This window comes from Erinaceus europaeus, chromosome 19 (genome assembly GCF_950295315.1).
Source record: "Erinaceus europaeus chromosome 19, mEriEur2.1, whole genome shotgun sequence".
NCBI classification, from domain to species: domain Eukaryota; kingdom Metazoa; phylum Chordata; class Mammalia; order Eulipotyphla; family Erinaceidae; genus Erinaceus; species Erinaceus europaeus.
Window position 1 is genome coordinate 47,456,510 of NC_080180.1, and position 21,266 is coordinate 47,477,775.

The 21,266-nt window shown below is 38.6% G+C and overlaps 1 protein-coding gene across 4 annotated transcripts in view; it reads right to left on the bottom strand.

The window, feature by feature from the left end:
- The window catches only part of GUCY1A1 (guanylate cyclase 1 soluble subunit alpha 1), a 58,975-nt gene that overhangs the window by 18,907 nt on the left and 18,802 nt on the right, over nt 1-21,266 (bottom strand). For 3 of the 4 annotated variants that reach the window (XM_007535056.3, XM_060178912.1, XM_060178909.1), the window contains exons 2-5: nt 14,087-14,455; nt 7,308-7,369; nt 3,575-3,633; nt 255-961 (exon numbers count right to left, since the gene is read on the bottom strand). In XM_007535056.3, coding sequence (XP_007535118.2) covers nt 255-961; nt 3,575-3,633; nt 7,308-7,369; nt 14,087-14,341 — 1,083 coding nt within the window. In that variant the 5' untranslated portion in view covers nt 14,342-14,455. Of the gene's footprint in view, nt 1-254; nt 962-3,574; nt 3,634-7,307; nt 7,370-14,086; nt 14,456-16,135; nt 16,242-21,266 lie in introns of all 4 variants that reach the window. The other variant, XM_060178911.1, reaches the window with a different exon arrangement.

Here is a 21,266-nt window from a genome sequence, read left to right on the forward strand (position 1 = left end):
CCGTGTGCTCCACGGAATGCACCACCATTTGGCCATTTTATGTGGTGTCAAGTATGGGACACAAGGCTTCAGACTTGCAAAGAATATTATGTAACCTCCCGGGCCCAATTAGAATTGCTTTAAATGTGTTTTTTCTCAAAAAAGAAAAAAAAACTGAAGTAGTACATATGTTTTTACTTCTTTATATCTCATCTGTAAGTATGACATACATTATTTCATATTAAAATTGTATGACTGCATGTTATTTCTCTTACCCTTGCAGATTTCTTCACAGAGTTGTCCCATCTCCTCACTCGGACAATGAACTGCATATTCAACATAGTCAAGATCCCACTAAAGGTCTGGCTGATTTTGGGAGTCAGAATTTCAAAGTATTCTTCAAAACTAGGTTTCCCTTGAAAGTCTCTCCTGTTCATTAGTCTCCTGATTCCATTGCCAAACTGCAGGATTGTCATCTCTTTGTCAAACATGAAATGGAATGGAAATGTCTTACAGAAGAGAGAAACAGGAATAACCAGCGAGGACTGGGGTTTGCCAGGGGACAGGGATGGTTTGCTGCTTTTGATGTGAACTGAGTAGAACAAATATGGCTGGTTGACGAACTCACAGTCATTGCGAAAGCAGGGAGGCACAAGTGAGACTTCCACTTCAGTTTCATATAGGATGTTCGCGGCTGCCTTGATGATGCCTGGAAGGACCAGGGATGTGATTTTCTTAGGGAAGAAATAGTAGACATGTAAGAAATCATCATCTTTATCCAGGCATAAGATGGAGGCATCCTCAAGCCTGCCTTTCTTTTCTGCTTCTTGGCAGTGGCTGCTCTGCTTCAGGAGGGTGCTGAAGCTATTTAAGAAATCTTTGAGAGTTCCACCAACAACACCCAGGATATGTTCATCTTCTTCATAGCAGATTTTAAACAGCTCTTCCCCGAGAGACTCTTTGATGAGTTCCACTGCAACTCCTGAAAGCACAGAATGCATTCTCTGCCATATCAAGTATGTTATCCTGGTAGAATTGTGCTGTTATCATTATTTTTAGCATTGCTTTATTGAATTAATTAGTTCTCTTTCTACTTAGTACTAAGAGTCCCAACAAAAATTAACTGCCTTTCATCTATAGATTCATTTTTTAAATTAAAAAAATTTTTTAATGATTTCTTATTTCTTTTTTTAAATATATATTTATTTATTCCCTTTTGTTGCCCTTGTTGTTTTATTGTTGTAGTTATTATTGATACCATCATTGGATAGGACAGAAAGAAATGGAAAGAGGAGGGGAAGACAGACATAGGGAGGAGAGAAAGACCAACATCTGCAGACCTGCTTCACCATCTGTGAAGCGACTCCCCTGCAGGTGGGGAGCTGGGGGCTCGAACTGGGATCCTTATGCTGGTCCTTGCGCTTTGCACCACGTGCACTTAAACTCACTGCACTACCACCTGACTCCCATAGATTCATTTTTTAAATTCTGGAAACTTAGAATTAAAACTTTAGATCAGTTAACTAAAACAAAACAAACAAAAAACAATGATCAATTGAGTATAATACCCAAATTGTCTCCTTTGAATCTAATTATAAAAGAACAACTGAACACAGAAGTATCAAATTTGTTTTTTGTCTTTTTTTTTTTTTTTACTTAAAAGTATTTATTATATGAAGGCAAGCCATGAACAAAATGTTGTGGATAGCATTATGGTGCTAATTGGGGATGGTCTACTTCTACTTGTAATATGTTGAGGCATATATTAAAAATTTCTGTGCTTCCTTCACTTCCTGCATCATCCAGTACAGACAGAAATTGAGAGGGGAGGGAGAGCAGACAGGGAGAGAGACAGTGAGACACCTGCAGACCTGCTTCACTGTTTGTGATGCAAGCCCCTCCTAGATGGGAAGCCAAGGACTCAAACCAGGATTCTTGTGCAGGCCCTTGCAGTTGATAATATGTATGCTTAATCCAGTGTGCCACCATTTGGTCCTCCACATTTTAATTAATGATTTAATAATGCTTAACAAGACTGTCAGATAAGAAGAATGTAATTCCATATAATTCCTACCACAAGAGTTCTGTATCCCATCCCCTCTATTGAATAGTTTCCTTTTCTTTATCCCTCTGGGAGTATGTACCAAAATTCGTTATGGCATGTGGATGGTGGAAGGTCTCGCTTCTGTTTTTTTTTACTCTTCCACTTTTCTATTAATAATAAAGCTAGTACTTCTTAATGCAAAAGCATATATCCTTCCTAGGGAAGCCAGGCATCAAGAACTAATTTAATCCCAGGTCCTTAAAGTCAGTTTCATCATCCTTTTCTAGAAATGACATAATGTTCAAAAACTTTATGTATTAACACAAGATTGGAGAAAGAAAAGAGAGATAAAGATAGAGAGGTAGATAGAGAAGTACAGCACCACTCTGGTACATGAAATGCTGAGGATTGAACAGGACCTCATTCTTTGCAATTCAGCACCTACTCAAAACACCTATCCCAAAACCCCACAACGCAATTCTTTATGAGTAAAATACAACTATTAATGTTTAACTTTATCAAAATGAATATTTTGGATGCATTACTTATTGGATTGACTTCCTTGACACTTATTATGTAAACTCCATATACTGTAAACTTTTCATCTGTGACTTAGAAAAAAAAAGTTCCCTATTCTTTTTTTTTAATATTTACTTATTTATTTTCCCTTTTGTTTTCCTTGCTTTTCATTGTTGTAGTCATTGTTGTTGTTGTTGGATAGGACAGAGAGAAATGGATAGAGATGGGGAAGACAGAGAGAGGGAGAGAAAGACAGACACCTGCAGACCTACTTCACCGCCTGTGAAGCGACCCCCCTGCAGGTGGGGAGCCAGGGCTCAAACCAGAATCCTTACCTGGTCCTTGCGCTTTGCGCCATGTGTGCTTAAGCCCTGTGCTACCGCCCGACTCCCTAAGTTCCCTGTTCTTAACACTGTTTTTATATGGGAAGATGTTGTTGAGAACATTGCCTGACTTTGGAAAAGGGCTTGCCATCATTACCACCAGCATCATCCTCATCATTAAGTTCTTATTACCTTCTAATTTTAGGGGGAAGAAATGACCAGTTGGGACATATAATTACATTTTGAAAAGAAAAGTATGGCAAAGTTATTCATATATTTTCCTCTAAAGTAATTATTAATGTGAGCATGTTGTTAATCCTTTTTCCAATGATTGTGCCCAACATAATATATATTTCCTTTTCTTGAGTAGACTTTTTCACATATAAACAAGAAACCCTTAGTTAAGAACAAAACAAAAGCATATAAATGTCAAAGTCAGCTTCCCATGCAACCTTTTCTACTCAACATTGGGTGGAACAAAAAACATTAAGTATGGAAAGCATTATTCTTTATGTACACAATACATAACACATAACATTTCAGATGTAAAGTCTCTAGCAAATACACAGGAATATTTTTAGGGAAAAAGTCGAATGTCACAGGTAAATATTTTCTACCAACAGCAAATATTAGTTTTCTGGTAAAATACAAGTTCTCTGAGTGTTATTTCTTCTCAAATATTTAAATGAGCATTAAACAATTTTATTACCTGCTGTCATTGCTTGATCTGAAATTATTTTTTCGAAGTCTTCTCTTTCCAAGAATTTTCTAAAGATATTTCAAAATTTTTAAATTAGAAAATGACAAAGAAATAATAATAATAATAATAATGCAGACTACAACATGCAGAAATGATGGAAAATAGTTTGCACTATCTTTTGTATACTGGTAGATGTTGCCTATCAAGTTAAAAGGAATACAGAAACCAAAACAATGCTGGATAAGCCTCCTAACATACCAAATACAGAGAGTTTCACATTTTAAGGGTTTATTTATTTATTTATTTATTAGGAATGAGAAATTGAGAGAAGTGAAGATAGAGAAAGAGAAATACCTGCAACACTGCTTCACATCTCATAAAGCTCCCCCCCCCCCCGCAATTGAGGGTTTGAACTAGTGTCCTTGTACTTAATAATGTGTGCGCTCAACCAGGTGCACCACCACCAGGCCTTTGTAGTGCTGAGAAAGGCACCTAGAACCTCTCCCATATGAAGCATACTACTTACCACTGAGTTGCATCTCTGGCCCCAAACATATTTATCTCTTAAAAGTAACTTTACTTAGATTATTATTATAGAGATTTTCACTGACAGATACATAATGCCTGACAAGAGAATGGAAATAAACCAACACAGAGATTTCCTGATAACACAGCCAGGAAAAGAATTTGAAATACTGACAGATTTTACGTTTTAAATGTCACAGTATTTTTCTAGTGCAAACACATAATATACCTTGTTTTTATGTTTTGCCCGATATGTTTCACATTTGGGTGCCAGTGCAATAAATTTGTATTTTTGCATAAAATATTATGTAAATTTACTTATTCAATTATGGTACTTGCTAATATAATAACATTTACTTTACTTTATGTTTTAAAATCAGTAATTTCAACTGAAAAAACTTGTTGACTTATGCTTTATGTTTCATAATTACTTCTGATAGTGATGACTGATTAGGACCAAATGTGTCAAGTCACTAAAACATATTAAAAGATAAGATTCTAGGGGGCCAGGTGATGGTGCACCTGGTTGAGCACACATGCTACAGTGAGCAAGGACCCAAGGTCTAGCACCTGGTCCCCACCTGCAGGGGAGAAAACGTTGTCAGTGGTGAAGTACTGCCACAGGTGTCTCTCTGTTTCTTTTCCCCTCTATTTCCCCATGCCCTCTCGATTTCTAGCTGTTTCTATCCAATAAGTAAATAATAAAAATAAAAAAATATTTTATAAAAAAGATAACATTCTCTTTGTGATTCATATGGTTATTATTCAAGTCAAACTTACAAATAAGTATAAATAAATTTCACTAAAATATGATTCATAAAGTGAAGTTTCAAAGGGAAGTACTTAGAAGGGAAAATTGCTCACACCACTGCTTTATAATATAAAGATATATTGCTTGTAATTATTTAGAAGAATATGTAGGGTCTGGGCAGTGGTGCACCAGGCTAAGTGCACATAGTACAGAGCACAAGGACCCACACAAGGATCCAGGTTCAAGCCCCAGCTCCCCAGCCGCAGGTGGGGGGAGGGACACTTCACAAGTGGTGAAGCAGGTTTACAGGTGTCTCTCTTTCTCTCTCCCTTTCTATCTCCAACCCCCCTCAATTTCTCTCTGTCCTCTTCAATAAAAAATGGAAAAAGAAGGCCGCCAGGGCAATGGATTTATAGTGCAGGCACCACACAGAGCCCCAGAGATAACCCTAGAGGCAAAAAAAAAAAAAAAAAAAAAAAAACCTACTTTCTTGGTTGAAGATGACTGACTATATGATGTATGTAATTTAAATCTACAGATCCCACCAATTTTTAGTAGCCATGACTTTATATTAATCAGTCTTTAGGTTGTCTTCTTTTTCTCATTTAAGTACTTTCTATTCCTGCTTCTGAAGAATATGTTCAGAGAACCACAGTTCTGCCAGTTTCCAGTCATAGAGAATGTGAGTAAAAGTTAGCTATTACATACAACTGAAAAGTGGTTCCCTATCTTTACCTTAAAAGGGGAGTTGTGAGTTTGTGTGTGCACTAGCAAATGTGTACATATTGTATATATGTACATATCAGGTATGAGTTTACTGTCAAAATGGAAATAAAAGACCACAGAGGAAACAGTGCAAAATCTCTCTGAGTACACAGCCCAGAGAGATATCAAAATAACAGTATTGAAATTGAGTCACTTTCAAAAATGAGGGTCTAATCATTTATTTAAGGATGATTTGTTGCATAATTCTCTATCTACCATGTATCTGCTTTGAAATGTGTATAAGATAATAAGTAGTCCAAAAAGAAAAAAAAAAGTGAGGGTGTTATATATTGGTTGACAAACTGAAAACAGTAGACATGACAGATGAGTTGCTAAGAAGAGAGTGGGAGAGGAAACAGAAACAAAAAGTACACCCAAGGAGTAAAATAAGCATGGCAGAGAAAAACCACTTGGCATATCATCAGCACGTCTTACAAAAAAAAAAAAGTCTTATCTTATTTCAACAGCTGAGTAGTTATTATCATCAGGACAATTTTGAAGTCTAACCAGCTCTTGAAGAGAAACAGTAGAAAGAATTTAAAAGAAAAATATTTCCAGATAATATCATATTTGAAGAGAACTGATGTTTTCAAGAGCTACATTGCCCGGAAGACACACTAACTGCATGTCAGCCTGGAGTTTCGGAACACTGCGGAACACACAGCCCTGAGAATAAACTAAGTGAACTCTTTGCCAAGGACTCAGGCAGACAGACACAGTAGCACGGCTGTGATGACTTGGGGCTATCTTATCAGTCTAAGAATTCAGGTCAGAGGCATTCTGGAATGCCTTCCGTATCACTCAAGTAAACACAGATTCTGTCAGACACATAGATTCACACCCTCCTTCCGGACCCATCCATGACCCGTTCTTGGCTGGCTTGCTGCACACAATCTGGGACCAGTTAGTCAGCCAGGAAAATGCAGCACAGATAGTCCACAGAGCAGATTATCCACTCCTGAGTAGTAGGCAGACGAATGACTTTATAAATGAAATTTGTAAGTGCAAAATTACCATCCATAACAAGGTTCTACTGAAGCTTTTATAAAATTTTATAAAGACAGAACACACACACACACACACAATGTATAAAAAGAACTGATGTGTGATTAACCCCTGACATATAACCAAAGTGGTTACAAGAAATACTGATTTTTTTCCCCTTAAAAAATTCATGAACAATGGCTACTCAAGTCTCCTGGATTACACACCCCTTCCCATTTTCACACTTTCTAATGGAGTAGCAAAAGACTGAATTTGTGACTGAGATGAGATCCTCTTCCATCTTTATATCAGCATCCTTCACGAAAGAAACCTATTCTGATTGCTTTGCATCTGTGTTTAATACTTTAGAAATTTCTCCTTAGGGGAGAGGACTATTCCCTAGAGAAGTATGCAGGAAAAAAGCCTGATGTGGCCACATGTTAAAATCAGACTGAAAAGCTCAGACTTCAAACTCCATTCTGCCTTTTCCTCTACTGCTGAAAAATTATAAATATGTCTTACAAGCCTGAGTTGAATGATGTATAAAACAGGAAAAATAAGTGCAGCTACATTCAGATCAGTAACAGATAAAACAGTCCAATGCCTGCCGTAGCACAATGATCCCCAAGATGTGGATGCAGTCATAAGTGTTGTCTATTAGTATCAGTGTTAGTGATGGGAGTAGGGGGTTCACACCACTCAGGGGGTTCAGTTTACCTGCTTTCCTTTATATTGTGTTTACTCAATGTTCTCTGAAGAGCAAGGTTCAGGCGCTCGAACTGGAAATTGAAAAGAGAAATCTTATTTATTTATGTTTGAAAAGATAAGTTTCAAACATTTCCTTAAATAGTATTTTACTTGAAGGGACATCTTTAAATAGTTCATACACAAGCTTCTCCTAGAAGCAGGGATCTTACAGCTTTCATATAATATATACTGAATTTGCACAGTGGGGCTGATTTTGTAGGGGTTGTTGGAGCGTGGGAAGAAATGATGAGCTCATTCTTGAGTGTGGGGATGTGTTGTGGCCTCCAGCCTGTGCCTGTTGTGGGTGGTCTCACTGACAACCACAAAACAAGGTCAAGCTGGGTTGGAATCCGCATAGAAGACTCCAGCTTGTTGGCCTTTCCATGAGGGAACCATGGGCATCGTTTCCTCTGGATCAGGAAATTCCTTTAGAAGAGCTGCCAAGACTTCAGCTCAAGCTAAGCAAAGTCCTCTCTCGCTCTCTCTCCTTACAAACTCTATATTCCAGTGATTCTCTACCCTTAGCTGCAAATGTATACTAAAGTTTTTTTGGTTTTTTTTTTTTTTCTTTTTTGCCTCCAGGGTTATTGCTGGGGCTCGGTGCCTGCATTATGAATCCACTGCTCCTGGAGGCTGTTTTTTTCCCCATTTTGTTGCCCTTGTTGTTACTGTTAACACTGATGTTGGAAATCGAGAGAGGAAGGGAAGACAGAGGGGGAGAGAAAGGTAGATACCTGCAAACCTGCTTCACTGCTTGTGAAGTGACTCCCTGCAGGTGGGGAGCCGGGGGCTTGAACCAGGACCCTTGTGGTGGTCCCTACGCTTTGTGCCACGTGTGCTTAACACACTGCGCTACTGCCCGACCCCTATACTTAAGTTTTAAAGAGCATTTTTTCATCAAGTCTAGACAGCTCTGGCTCTACTTCCCCTGTTCGTTTAATCTCTTAAATCCAACCTATCACCAAAGTCAGTGAATGAGATTGAAATAAATCTTGGATTTATGGGTTTATGAAGCAATTCAACTTGTTACAAGTGGAGAATTGCATATCTGAGTCCCCTGACATCACCATAAGCCAAAATCAAACCAATATTCTGATATTACTCTTAGATTAAATTTGATTACTTGCCCTTCCTTTAACTTGACTAAACACTTAGTTATAACATTAGTCTTTACCACATACAAACACCAGCTATTAATCTCTCTCTAGCTCACTTTTTTTTTATTATTGGCCACTAGAAATTCACTGCATAAGGGTGACTTTTCAGATGGAAAACAAAGAAAGAGATAAAGAGACAGAGAAAGACTCCACAACACTGAAACTTCCTTCAATGTGGTGGGGGCCGAGCTTGAACCTGGATTGTCTGTGACGGAGCAAGTATATTTTCTAAGTGACCTTTTTACCAGTCCTATTGATCTCTCTTATCAGCGCATTACTCTGGCTGCTTCCTAAATTGGAGTAGGGCATTTCTAAACAGCATCACCCATCCTACATGCAACACGTAAACAGTATGGATCACACCATTGAATCTTCCTGTACCCTACCAAGAGGAACATGAATATTCTGGCTGTGTTCCAAACTGGGAAATTCCTTCTTCCCCAAGAGCTATTTATATCTCCTTTAGAGTTCCCACTGGTCAAGTGGGGCAGAACGGTTAAGAAAATAGAGCAAGTGCCTGTTTGAATGAAATGAGTTATGTAAAGGACTTATAGTTTTAAAGTACATACAGAGCTAAGGAAAGAAATTGGAAGTGTATTGAAAGAAAACACTGCATGTGTGGACTGGGAGTTTGAGCAATAAATGTATTTTTATGAGAGAGGAGTGTGTGTGTGTGCATGTGTGAGAGAAAGAGAGAGAGAGAGAGAGAGAGAGACTGATATTAAGTTCTGTACTATAACACTAAACCATTTTCCAATTCCTTCAATCACTCAGTTATTTCTTAAAAGTTATCAGCTTTTCAAAGTCTTGTAAAGTCCAAATCTGTTAAGGTTTTTACCAGAAAAGCAGTATACCCAAACACAGAGGTGTCACTCTCTTACTTACAGATAACTGAGATTGCTTCAATTTCAAGTAATTTGATTATTATTTTATCTGCTACTTGCTGTTCTGATTGGAAACTTTTGATGAACAGTGAAGGGGAAAAACCTGCAGTTTTATAAGACCTTCTCCAGTCCTTTCCTCTTAATTATATTCTGTCATTGAAAGAGAGGAGGAAGGGTGTCTAGTCTCATTTCTGGGGTTAGTGGAACATATATACCCACTTTAAATCGTTGCTCCTATGGAAAGTTTGCTATAAGGTTGAAATAAAGCAAAATTTCCATGAAAATCACTGATAGGGATTCTGGTGCATGGCGTTTCCTGAACTATCCCTGAGCTGTCTAATACATCCCATGTCTAGACTCTGGAAATGCACAACTTCCCAAGAAAGCTGTAGGTAAGACTCAGCTATGTGAGGCTCTTCATAAACAGCCTACCTCACCAAACACTGTTGATCTAGAACTCTTTATACTGCATTTCGAGCTATTTCATTTCAGCTTACAGTATGCTTTGGGACTAACTCCAATATTTTTTTAAAGGTAACTTCCTTTTTTTAATATCTCTTTTTTAATATTTATTTATTTATTCTCTTTTGTTGCCCTTGTTGTGTTATTGATGTCGTCATTGTTGGATAGGACAGAGAGAAATGGAGAGACGAGGGGAAGACAGAGAGGGGGAGAGAAAGATAGACACCTACAGACCTGCTTCCACGCCTGTGAAGGGGCTTCCCTGCAGGTGGGGAGCCGGGGGCTCGAACATGGATCCTTACTCTGGTCCTTGCACTTTGCGTCACGTGCGCTTAACCCACTGCGCTACAGCCCAACTCCCTAAAGATAACTTCCTATACTTCAATGAGCATCTTAATTGTGTAGCAGTTTTCTCTAGATTTTCAGTTGCCCAGAACTTTAGTTTGCTCTCATTGGAAAACTTTCCATATTGAGTTTTTGCAGAAATGGGCTTCCTTCAGATCAGAAATCCTGGGACTGGGGCCAGGCGGTGGCTTACCTGGTAGAGCAGAGGTTACTTCTTGGCCCCTGGCCCCACGTGTAGGAAGGAGGGGCACTACATGAGCACATGAGTGGTGGGCCAGTGCTACCGACAAATTTCCTTCTTTCTTTTTCTCCCTCTCTACCTTCCACCCTCTAACATTCTAGGGAGGAAAAATATGAAAGAAAGAAAAGAAAAGCAGTCAGAAGTGGTAAAGCTGAGCATAGGCAAGATCCAGTGATTACTCTGGTGACAAAAGAAGAAGAATGTAAAGGAGAAAGAAAGGAGGAGGAGGAGGAAGAAAAGGAAAAAGTAAAAGAGGAGGAGAAAGAATAACAAACAAGAAATCCCAGAATCATGCATTATTTGAATCATGGTACTTTTGATTTACAGAGGAAGTACCCCCCCCCAATGTAAATAAATCATAGCTCTAAAGTTGGTTTTTCTATATTTAATCATAATTTGTGACTTGACAGATGATAGATATCATCACTAATAAAGCAATTACTTTTTTCATGAACATACACACTGTATAATAACTCAGGAATAGCTGCTATTTGATACAGTATTACTGTGATTCTCACAAGTTTGATAGATTAAATTTAATTTGTGGTTCAGGGAGGTAACATAGTGGTTGTGCAAAAAGACTCTCATGAATGTGCCACTAAAGTCCCAGGTACAATCCCCAGTACCATCACAAACCAGAATTGAGCAATGCTTTGGTAAAATGAAATAATAATAATAAAAAGAATTAGTTGACACCTCCATTAATTCTTTAACTTTCCATAGATTCACTGTTTTCTAGACCAATGACATTTTGATTCATAAGGATAAAATCTAACATTACTTTCTTCCTCTTAAATTCAGAGCATATTTATAGACTTTGTGACTCCTCTTAGTTTCACTAGGTCTTTGCTTTGATGTAATATTTATGTAAGCATATCTGATTCAGGCATTCAATTCAACTAAGTAGATGATAATTTGTTATAATTGTGGCTAGTATTCCAGTGCAAATTTGTTACTTATTACCATTACTGAAGACTACTTGGAAGCAAAATTCAAAAAAATAGCAAATTATTGTAGAGCCAATCAAGATCTGATGAAAAATATGCACAGATCTTTCCATCTCTCCAGGTAACTCTTTTACTGAAATTAGGTTGTCTAGATAGAGACAGAGGAGAATCAGAAGGCTGAGAGAGAGGGAAAGAGACCACAACACAGAAGGTTCCTTCTGTGTGGTGAGGAGTGAGGGACAGGGCTCAAACCTGAGCTCAACTTGCACATGCCATCAGGCTTTCTAACTGTATGTTTCTGATTTTCTTCTAACATAAATGGAAAGTTTAATCATTCTTCTATTCACAATTCTGGAAATGAAAGCTCTAAATTTGCTAAGGATAATTTTTAATAGTTTCCCTCCATAACACTGGGAAGTTAAATATGATTAGCTAGAGCCAAAACTGTGTTATGATCAAGTGCTCCTAGAGTCTTTTCCTTTGGGTTGCTGAGAGAATTGAACAGTTGGCTAAACAGTTGGCTTGGCACCAAATTATACAATTAAGAGGGACTGGCAAAAAGGTTACTATCAAAGACATTGTGGCGCACAATTTTATGGCAGATCAAGTGATAAATACTGCACAATCCAAACTTACTCAACATTGAGATGTTTACTGATACAAAACAAATTGTCTTAATGATTGGTGATGTGTTATAGTCACTGATGCCAAATGTACCCCTTCTGTGCCTCCGAAAGTCCTATCTAGACTTGCCTTCCTTGTCTCGCACCATGCTAGTTAAATCTTGATACAGGACCTCAGAAACAACAGAGATGATTCCAGTTAAGGAATAAATATAATATCATTTACACTTGGTATTTTAAATGATTTTAAAGAGATTCCAGCACGTGTATGACTATTGTAGGAATTCAAAATTTACCAAACGAAACAAGAAGGTCAATGTGGCAAAGGCAGAACTTGTGCAAAGCATGGAAGGCCTCCAGTTTCCACCACCATCACTATCTGCTCATCTCTGGATGCCTCATTCTGTGCTTAGAAATGAGAGTTCCAACAATTTCCAGAAAGTGATGCCAAACCATTGCCCTGAGAAGGACTATATCCTTCGTGCCAACAAAAAACGACGGCCAAATAACTAGAATAGGATGAGAATCAATAAACATTTCTATGTCAAAGCATATTAATCAAAGTACTACTCTGCTAGTATATTTGTAGTAAGTTCCCTCAACTTTGTTCAATTTTAAAATCTGTCCAACTCTCTTTTTTTTTTTCTTTTTTTTTTTGGTAATTCTTACCCATATTGTTGACAACAGAAACTACTTTGCCCTTTAGAATCTCTGACTTTGGTCAACTCAAAACTTCCTTGGTACTCTAGGGAGTCAAACAAGAGCACATCTGCAGCTTTTTAATCCTAAAAGTCAGCTAGTCTTAGTGCCTGCAAGAAGCAGAAGATTGGTGTTACATCAACTGAAATCATTCAGGGATTGTGAAAGCTGGAGTCTGATTACATCAGCACTTATCTCCTAGGTTAAGTGACTTTAATAGAAAACCATGGACACTGACAGAGGGAGGAGGTTATCAAAGAGACTTTCAGTTATTGTTCTTTTTCACCTCTCAGGTTGAGAAGAACTCTCTACATGTTCTTTCCATTCCAAGATACTGTACCTAATTAGATATGCACCCAATTAGATATAAAAGACCTATTCCCACAGGTCTTTTAAACGTAGATTAACAATAAGTGGTGTGAGTAGTAAAACAGCATTGAGGTATGCACGGAAAAGAGTTATATCAAGAGGGCCAGATGGTGGTGCACAACATGTTCCCTAGTAGAGGGAACATGTTGCAGTGCACAAGGACTCAGGTTTGAGCCCTTGGTCCCCACCTGCAGGGGGAAAGTTTTGCGAGTGGTGAAGCAGGGCTGCAGGTGTCTCTCTCCCTCTCTCTAACCCGCTTCTCTCTCGATTTCTGACGGTCTCTATCCAATAAACAAAATGTAATTAAAAATAAGTCTTTTAAAAAAAGAGTTATAACAAGTATTGATCATGCCAACAACACTTAAATTTTGGTTAAACACAGACCCAGGGCTCCAATCCAATCCTGGTCTGAGCAGAGACTTCCGGTTTATAGTTAGAGAGAAAGGGGAGACTTTCCCACTTCAAATATTGCCAGGGAACATAGCATGCATGTCAGAATTAGCAGAGCAAACCAAGACACAAATGCATTATTCTTCAGGGAGTTTAATTAAAAAATAATAGCAAACAACTACCAGGAACGTAACAGAACAAGAGTTTTGAATCACTTCACTTAATGTTCATTAAAACTCTAAGGGGCAGGTACCCTTTCTACTTCCACTTTACAGATGAGGAAGCCAAGATCAAAAGACGTTAAGAAGTTTCTCATAGCCATAAAAATGACCAGAACGCAGGGTCCCTGTGGAAAGAATTCAAGATTTGATACATTTGAAGCTTAAACATAAGCATAAGCATATGGCTAGTTTGAAGGAATATCTAAGAGTTTTTCCAGAAAAAAAAAAAATCTATGTCTACAATAGTCATATATGTGAGAAAACAAGTGCTTACATTGTCCTGGGGAGGGGGACAATTTACATTTTTTTTTTAATATCAGTAAGTTCTTGTGTTTTGTATTATATGCACTCAACCTGGTGCGCCACCGCCTGGCCCACTATCAGTAAGTTCTAGAAAGGGTAAGCACTCACCTCTGGGAAAATCAGTTTACAAATACTTTCCGCCAAAGTATGAAGATAAACTCGGCTCCTGCTGGTCTTCCTTTGAGGACGGTTTCCTTGCAAGGTCTTCTCAGGAAGGTCCTGGCAGATGGGAAGATGTGCTTGGCAGGTGTCTGAGCCTCCAGCTACCTCCTCTGAGGACTCTTTAGGAACCTGCCCAGGAGCCAGCAGGGAGAAAGGGCACTCCCCTGTGATCTTGAGCTCCTTCAGCTTTGTACAGAACATGGTGCTGGCCACGTCTCTCTGATCTGCAGATTTCCTTCCGGTGAGCTGTACTTCCTACTTGGGGCTGACCAATAGAAGCTGTTATCTGATCAAGGGCTCTAGAGACTGAGGTGCCTAGGGGCAAGAGAAAAAAGAAAGAAGTGACTTATACACTTAGGAATGCAGATAAAGACAGGTGTGAGAAAGCAAAGCCCACATTGTCATCTATCATTTTCCAATGAAAGAAGAAAACATTCCGTGGAAAAGACAATTACAAAATACACGGGACATCGGGCCACGGTCTTTATTACAAAATACATGAGGTGTTGGGTCTCGATCTTTATTTGAACATGCAAGCATTTTTAGTGTGTTGATATTGCTTTAATGATCTTAATGTGTTTCACATAGAATATAATTGTCTTCCTAGTGTCCTTAGTTCTTTCTTTCTTTTTTTAAAATTTTTATTATCTTTATTTTATTTACTGGGTAGAGACAGCCAGAAATCGAGAGGGAAGGGAGTGATAGAGAGAGAGACAGAGAGACACCTGCAACACTACTTCACTACTCGCAAAGCTTTCCTCTGCAGGTAGGGACTGGGGGTTCGAACCCAGGTCCTTGGGCACTGTAACATGTGCGCTCAACCAGGTAGACTACCACCCAGCCCCAGTTATTTATTTTTAAGTTAAGAGGCAGAGAGCAAGTGAAAGGGACCACAGCACCAAAGCTTCTCCCAGTATAGTGGGGGCTGGGCTCAGGCTTACTAAGGACACTATGAAAGGGCTGGCAAAATAGCTCTTTCGGATGATGTGTTGCTTTGCCAGGTGTGTGGCTCAAGTCTGAGCTTGTCTCTTAATTAATTTTTTTAACTTTGTTTTTATTTATTTTGTAACTTTATTTTTTTTTGATGGAGACAGCCAGAAATCGAGAGGAAGGGGGCGATACAGAGCAGCAGAGAGAGACACCTTCACCACTTGTGAAGCTGTCCCCCTGCAGGTGGGGACTAGGGGCTTGAAAACGGGTCCTTGCTCACTGTAACATGTGTCCTCAGCCAGGTGCATCACCAGCTGGACCCTTTCTCCCTTTTTCTAAAACCTATTTTATTTAATTTTATTCCACATGAGGAGAACTGTAAGGAGTGTGACAAAGGTCAAGTTTTTAAAAATCTTTACTTATTTATTTATTAACAGGAGTGAGGAAGGAGAGAGAGAGAATCTGCTGCAAGTGATCAAGCTCAGGACCTCAGGGTTTTAGTAATTACAGAGAAGAGGAAGGGAGGGAGGGGGTGTGGGAAGGAGGGAAAGAGAACAGAGTGACAGAAATAATATCAGTGTATCACTCTGGAGCATACAATGCAATTCTTGGGGTGGGGATTGAACTCAGGACCTCATGTTTGTTGTGTCCAGCAAGATAGTCACTGCTTACATCCTGGGCCAACCTCATGCTTTTAGTTCCAAGGCTCTAACCACTGGGTCACCAGAAGCCAAGTTTAAATCTATTCTAGCACTACTATATTCTTACTATGCTAGCTTTTTTGAAACATCAGAACAGTACTAATGTCTCCCAAACATATACAAAGTATGGGTACGTACACATCTATATATCCATAATGCAATCATTACATAATACATTCCTGTATAGTGCAATAAATAATACAACTATTTTATTAGTGTCTTATTACAAATAGTGATATAATTATGGATAACGTGGCATAATATTATATTCCCTATAATACTCAAATAGATGTTTTCAAACCTAAAACAATGACTTTTAGATAAGAAAATTATACTTGAAAGGATTCCTGCAAAGGGTAATTACCTCTGTAGATACCTTTTTTTTTTTTTTCCTGTCAGGGTTATTGCTGGGCATCTGTGCTTACAGGACAAATGCACCACTTCCAGCAGCCTTTCCCCTCATATATTTTCTTGACAGAAACAAAGGGAAATTGATAAGGAAATAGAGACAGAAAGAGAGAGACACTTGTAGCACTGCTTCACCACTTATGAAGCTTCCTTCCCCTAGGTCCTCCTGCATGGTAACCTGTGAACTCTACCGGCTACAGCACCACCAGGCTGCAATAAAATACATTTTTAATACCATAATATAAATTTTTTTCAAAATCCCCAGGAACATACTATTAAATGTGCAAAGATTTCCACTAGAAACCCAGAAGGTCTCATTCTCCAGTGGAAGGAAGGGCAGGGCAGGGCAGGGAGAAGAAGGGACTGAAATCATACGCAAAGCCATTCTGGGCTATTTTCCTTGGGTGTTTTTTTTCTGGTAATGTTACCATTATGAATTCCATACATCATCAGCTATTTGATACTGGAACCATTTCATTGAGAACTGATTCTGTTGACAAACTAATGATCTTGATTAGCTGAGTCTATTAATGATTCTCTATATTTCAAATCCACAAGCACAAAAATGAATAGAAAAATTCCCACATTTACTTTCTCCCTGGTATGTGCTTAGCATAGTGATAATAACTCTCTTTTAAAAATTTTTTACTATATATTTAAAAATTTTTTATTATCTTTTCTTATTTATTTGATAGAGACAAAAGTCAAGAGGGAAGGGAGTGACAGAAGCAGAAAGAGAGGCACTTGCAATACTGCTTCACCACTCACAAAGCTTTCCTCCTACAAGTGGGGACCGGGGGCTCGAACCCAGGTCCTTGCACATTGTAAATTGCACTCAACCAGGTGCGCCACTACCCAGCCCCAGGTGATATAATTTTTTTTATCTTTTACTCTCACAACTATGTGATGCTGATATTATTATCTCCAATGGACAAAGGCTCCAAAGTTTTGCTCACTTTCTGTCATGCAAAATATGAGAAAGAGCTAGGGTTTAAATCTAACTGTAGAAGCATACTTTTTTTTTTTAGTCCAAATTCCTATTACTCAAACTATTTTCTTAGCTGTTCACTCTCAGTTTATAAACTGGAATTAGTCTTTATTGAAAATGTGGTTTGCATTTAAATGTAAACAAGAACATAATTTTCCTACTTATTGGCTAGCAGTGTGATCAGCTATTGCCTAGCATGTATTATAGATAACATAGTGAATTCATTCAGACAACAGGCGATTCATTTGCTAAACTGGGACAGCCTGCACCGTGTCATAAGATGTTAGGTTCTGGAGCTAATGGGTACAGGTAGGCCAGAAGAAACTAGAACTTTCTGTCTCTTTAAGTCAGTCACAAAGCGTAGTCAAATTCACTCATCTTCAAGATGCAGTGCAGTATGTCATCCGTGAGCAGAAAACAGATCCTGCCAGGACAGAAAGGAGACAGTTTGTCTTAGCAGGTGACAGCAGTACTCCACAGGTTAATTTGATGATGGCTACACCAATTTGGAAAGACTTAAATAGCTCAGGTTTCCTTTCACTTTGTACCTAAATGTGTGATTGTTTTTGCTGCTATGGTAACAGGGACTGGTTTCTGAATGTCTTCTTCTAGTTTAGTGCTGGCATAGAGGAATGCCATTGCTTTTGCTATGTTGACGTGGCAGCCTGCCACTTTATTATACTATTCATTAATTTCTAAAAGTTTTCTACTGGATTATCTGGGGTTGTAAATACTGTGATCATGTTACGTCTTCTCTTCCAGTCTGTCGTCCTCTAATTCTTTTATCTTGTCTACTTGCTATGGCTGTGTCATCGTACCACAAAGTTGATCAACAGAGGACTAGGCATGAATGTGTCCCAGTAAAACCTAGGTTCAAAGGCAGCTGTGGATTCAACCCCTGAGCTATAGTTTGCTGACCTCTGTTTACAAAAAAAAACTGAACAGGTTAGCTGAGGTATTTTAAATCAAGTTTAGCTTTGGGTCTAAGCTCAGAGCTACTTCATCTCCCCCACTCACTGCACCCCCTAACACAGCCACACAAGGAGATCTAGTTCTGTTTATCTCGAAAGTGCAGGAGATAGTATTAAGTAGCTACATAAAATTACATAAAATTAGAACCTTATTTCATACTTGTATTCAGGAAGAATATCTGTATTAGCTGAATGCCATGATTTCAGTTAAAATACAGCTACAAAAACTAGAAGGGACTGGCAAGAGATATCACCTGGAAAGGCACTTGCTTTGCTGAGTTCATGGCCCAGATTTTCCATATGGGAATAATACAGCATAGGGGGAAATTTAGGAGTTTGCACTCCCTTCTTTGGCCATCTGCCTGTCTACATATAAATATGTCTTTAAAAGCAGATCTGGAAGTGTAATTGCACAATTTACAAAGCCCAGGTAAATAAGAAGAGAAAAATAAATAGATGAGGATGCTTTAAAAAAAGGATGACAGGGTCCAGGTGGTGGTGAACCTGGCAGAGCACACACAGTACCATGCACAAGGACTCAGGTTCAAGCTCCCAGTCCCCAACTGGAGATGGGACTTCAGGAGCAATGAAGCAGTGTTCCGGGTGTCTCTCCTCCCTCAATCTTTCTCCTCTCTATCTCCCCCTTCTCTCACAATTTTTCTCTATCTTTATCAAAAAGGGGGAAAAAGGAGGTGACCGGGCGGTAGCACATGGAGTTAAGCACACATAGTATGAAGTGTAAGGATCCGGGTTCAAGGCCCTAGCTCCCCACCTGGAGGGGAATCGCTTCACAAGAGGTGAAGCAGGTCTGCAGGTGTCTATCTTTCTCTCCCCCTCTTTTCTCTGTTCTAACCAATGAAATGGGGGGAAATGGCCTCCAGGAGCAGTGGACCAAGCCCCAGCAATAATCCTAAAAGTAAAAAAACAAAAAAACCAGGATGGAAATACAAGCAGCTTAGAGAGATTATAGGTCAGATCTGAACAAAGCAATGAGTTAATTGCTAGAGTACATTATTCTGGCACATATCAGCATTTTAATATTGGGTATGAGTGTGACTTAATATAGCTGATGACAAATTCATCCCCAATCATCTAATTAATAATGGATTTCAAGCCTTAGTTCGAAATACAATGTTTATTTTTAGATAGATGAGAAAGAGAAAGATAGTGATGGAGAGAGAAAGAGAGACTAACTCCATTTCAATATAATGGGAGCCAGCCTCCAGACTGGCTGCAGCACACTAACCAAGTGAGCTATCTCACCAGCTCCAAGTCCAGTGTTCTCATTCTCATATTCCTACTTAACTCTTACTGCAGGCAACAAACAGTTGGCCACTCAACCTTCTTTGGAACTGTTTCTTCTTCTCTACTACACAATTGCCAGTAAATATTCCTAACACTGTTTTATTTATTATTATTATTATTAAAGTAAAAACAGCAACAGGAAACAAGTTGTGCTTCCTTCAAGATCAGTTAAGTGTTTAGTCTCATTAAATCACATATGTATAAACAAACCAATTAGCATTCTTCGTCTGTTCAACTGATGAAATTACATTCTGAAACAGATGCACACAGAGCTAGCACCCTGGAAACCTATGCTTGCCTTGTGCTCGCCTGCCAGGAATGCAGACTATATTCTCTGACTAAACTAGGGATGATTTTTATGTGTGATATTCAGAGTAGCTTCAGAAAAATGACTCCATTTGGTTGGTTTATTAAGTTCCTGGCTGGTTATAGGAAATAGCAGTAAAAGTGGTATAATGGGAAAAGTGGGAAAAACAAATTAATTAATCTATTTGGTGACAAGGTTTTGGCAAGCATAGAATCTGTGTTCTCAGAAACTCAGAGGTATCTGTCTTCCTCAAAGTGTTGATTTAAAGAGTCTGGGGATGTTCTCAGCCTCTTATCAGCTAGTGATTAACTCTGCTTTGGTGAGAAGAATAACCCAACTTGTAGACTCCTGTTAATGGCCAAGAGTCAATATTGTTCATTTAAAGCAAAGTCATCATTTAAATTCTAGAAGTTCATTAAGCACAAAAGTCTTGTTTTCTACTTGTACAAAGTGCCATAGAAAACACCCCACGGATGCCCCTAACACATAAAGATTGTTTTACAAAAACAGGTCTTACAAGGAGGATTTCAAATTAGAAATGTTAGTGCACCTGGTTATGTACAACAAGTTCCATGCACAAGGACCCAGAATTTAAGCCCTAGCTTAAATTCGTAAGCTGTGAAGGAAGTACTACAGGTGTCTCTCTGCCTCTCTCCCTCTGTATCTCCCCCTCTACTCTCAGTTTTTCTCTGTCCTACCAATAAGGGTTGGGGGGTGGAAAAAATGGCTGCAGAAGCAGTGGATGCCACATGCAGGCACAGAGTCCCAGAGGTAACCCTGGTAGCAATATTTTTAAAAAGAAAGAAAGAAGAAAGAAAGAAAGAAAGAAAGAACGAAAGAAAGAAAGAAAGAAATGAGGAAGAAATCCAAAGCCATGTCTGCATCTAAGAGCAAATGACTATACTCAGAGTTCAAAACCATATCAAGAAGGCAGCCTGCTGAAATCTCTGGTTAAAAAAAGATAAGCATTTTTCCATCAAATTCCAAAGGGCAGAGTTTTGATAGCAGCTAAAAGAATTTCAATGCAAACTGCCTGGTAAATTGAAGTTCACATACTCTGGCACAAAACTATAACCATTTTCATAAACAAATGTCAAGAAAACAGCTTAATTTTCAGGTAGACTGAAAAAAAATCTGGGGAGTTTTCATTTTTTCAAAATTTGAAAAGAGTTAAATAAGAACCTCCCTCACTGAAGGAAGAGTCAGTGCTGTGCTCTCTCTTCCTCTCTGTCTTTATCTAGAAAATTATAATTAAAGCTTTAAAAGATCTCATTAATTTGTCTTTAACAGTGCATTTTTTTTTCATTTGGCAGTAGAAAATATTTATAGAACTTGCTGAGATTATGTATCAGGAAAGCCTGATGGAGTAACAAGAAAAAAAAAAAAAGGTGAAATATCCAAGTCTTTTCAGCACCATTTTACAAAGAACAGGTAAATGTGATACTCTTTCAAAGGCACTCCTCTCTCGGTTGGCCATTATCTTTTTCCCCTTATGATCACACTTTGTAAAACAGGG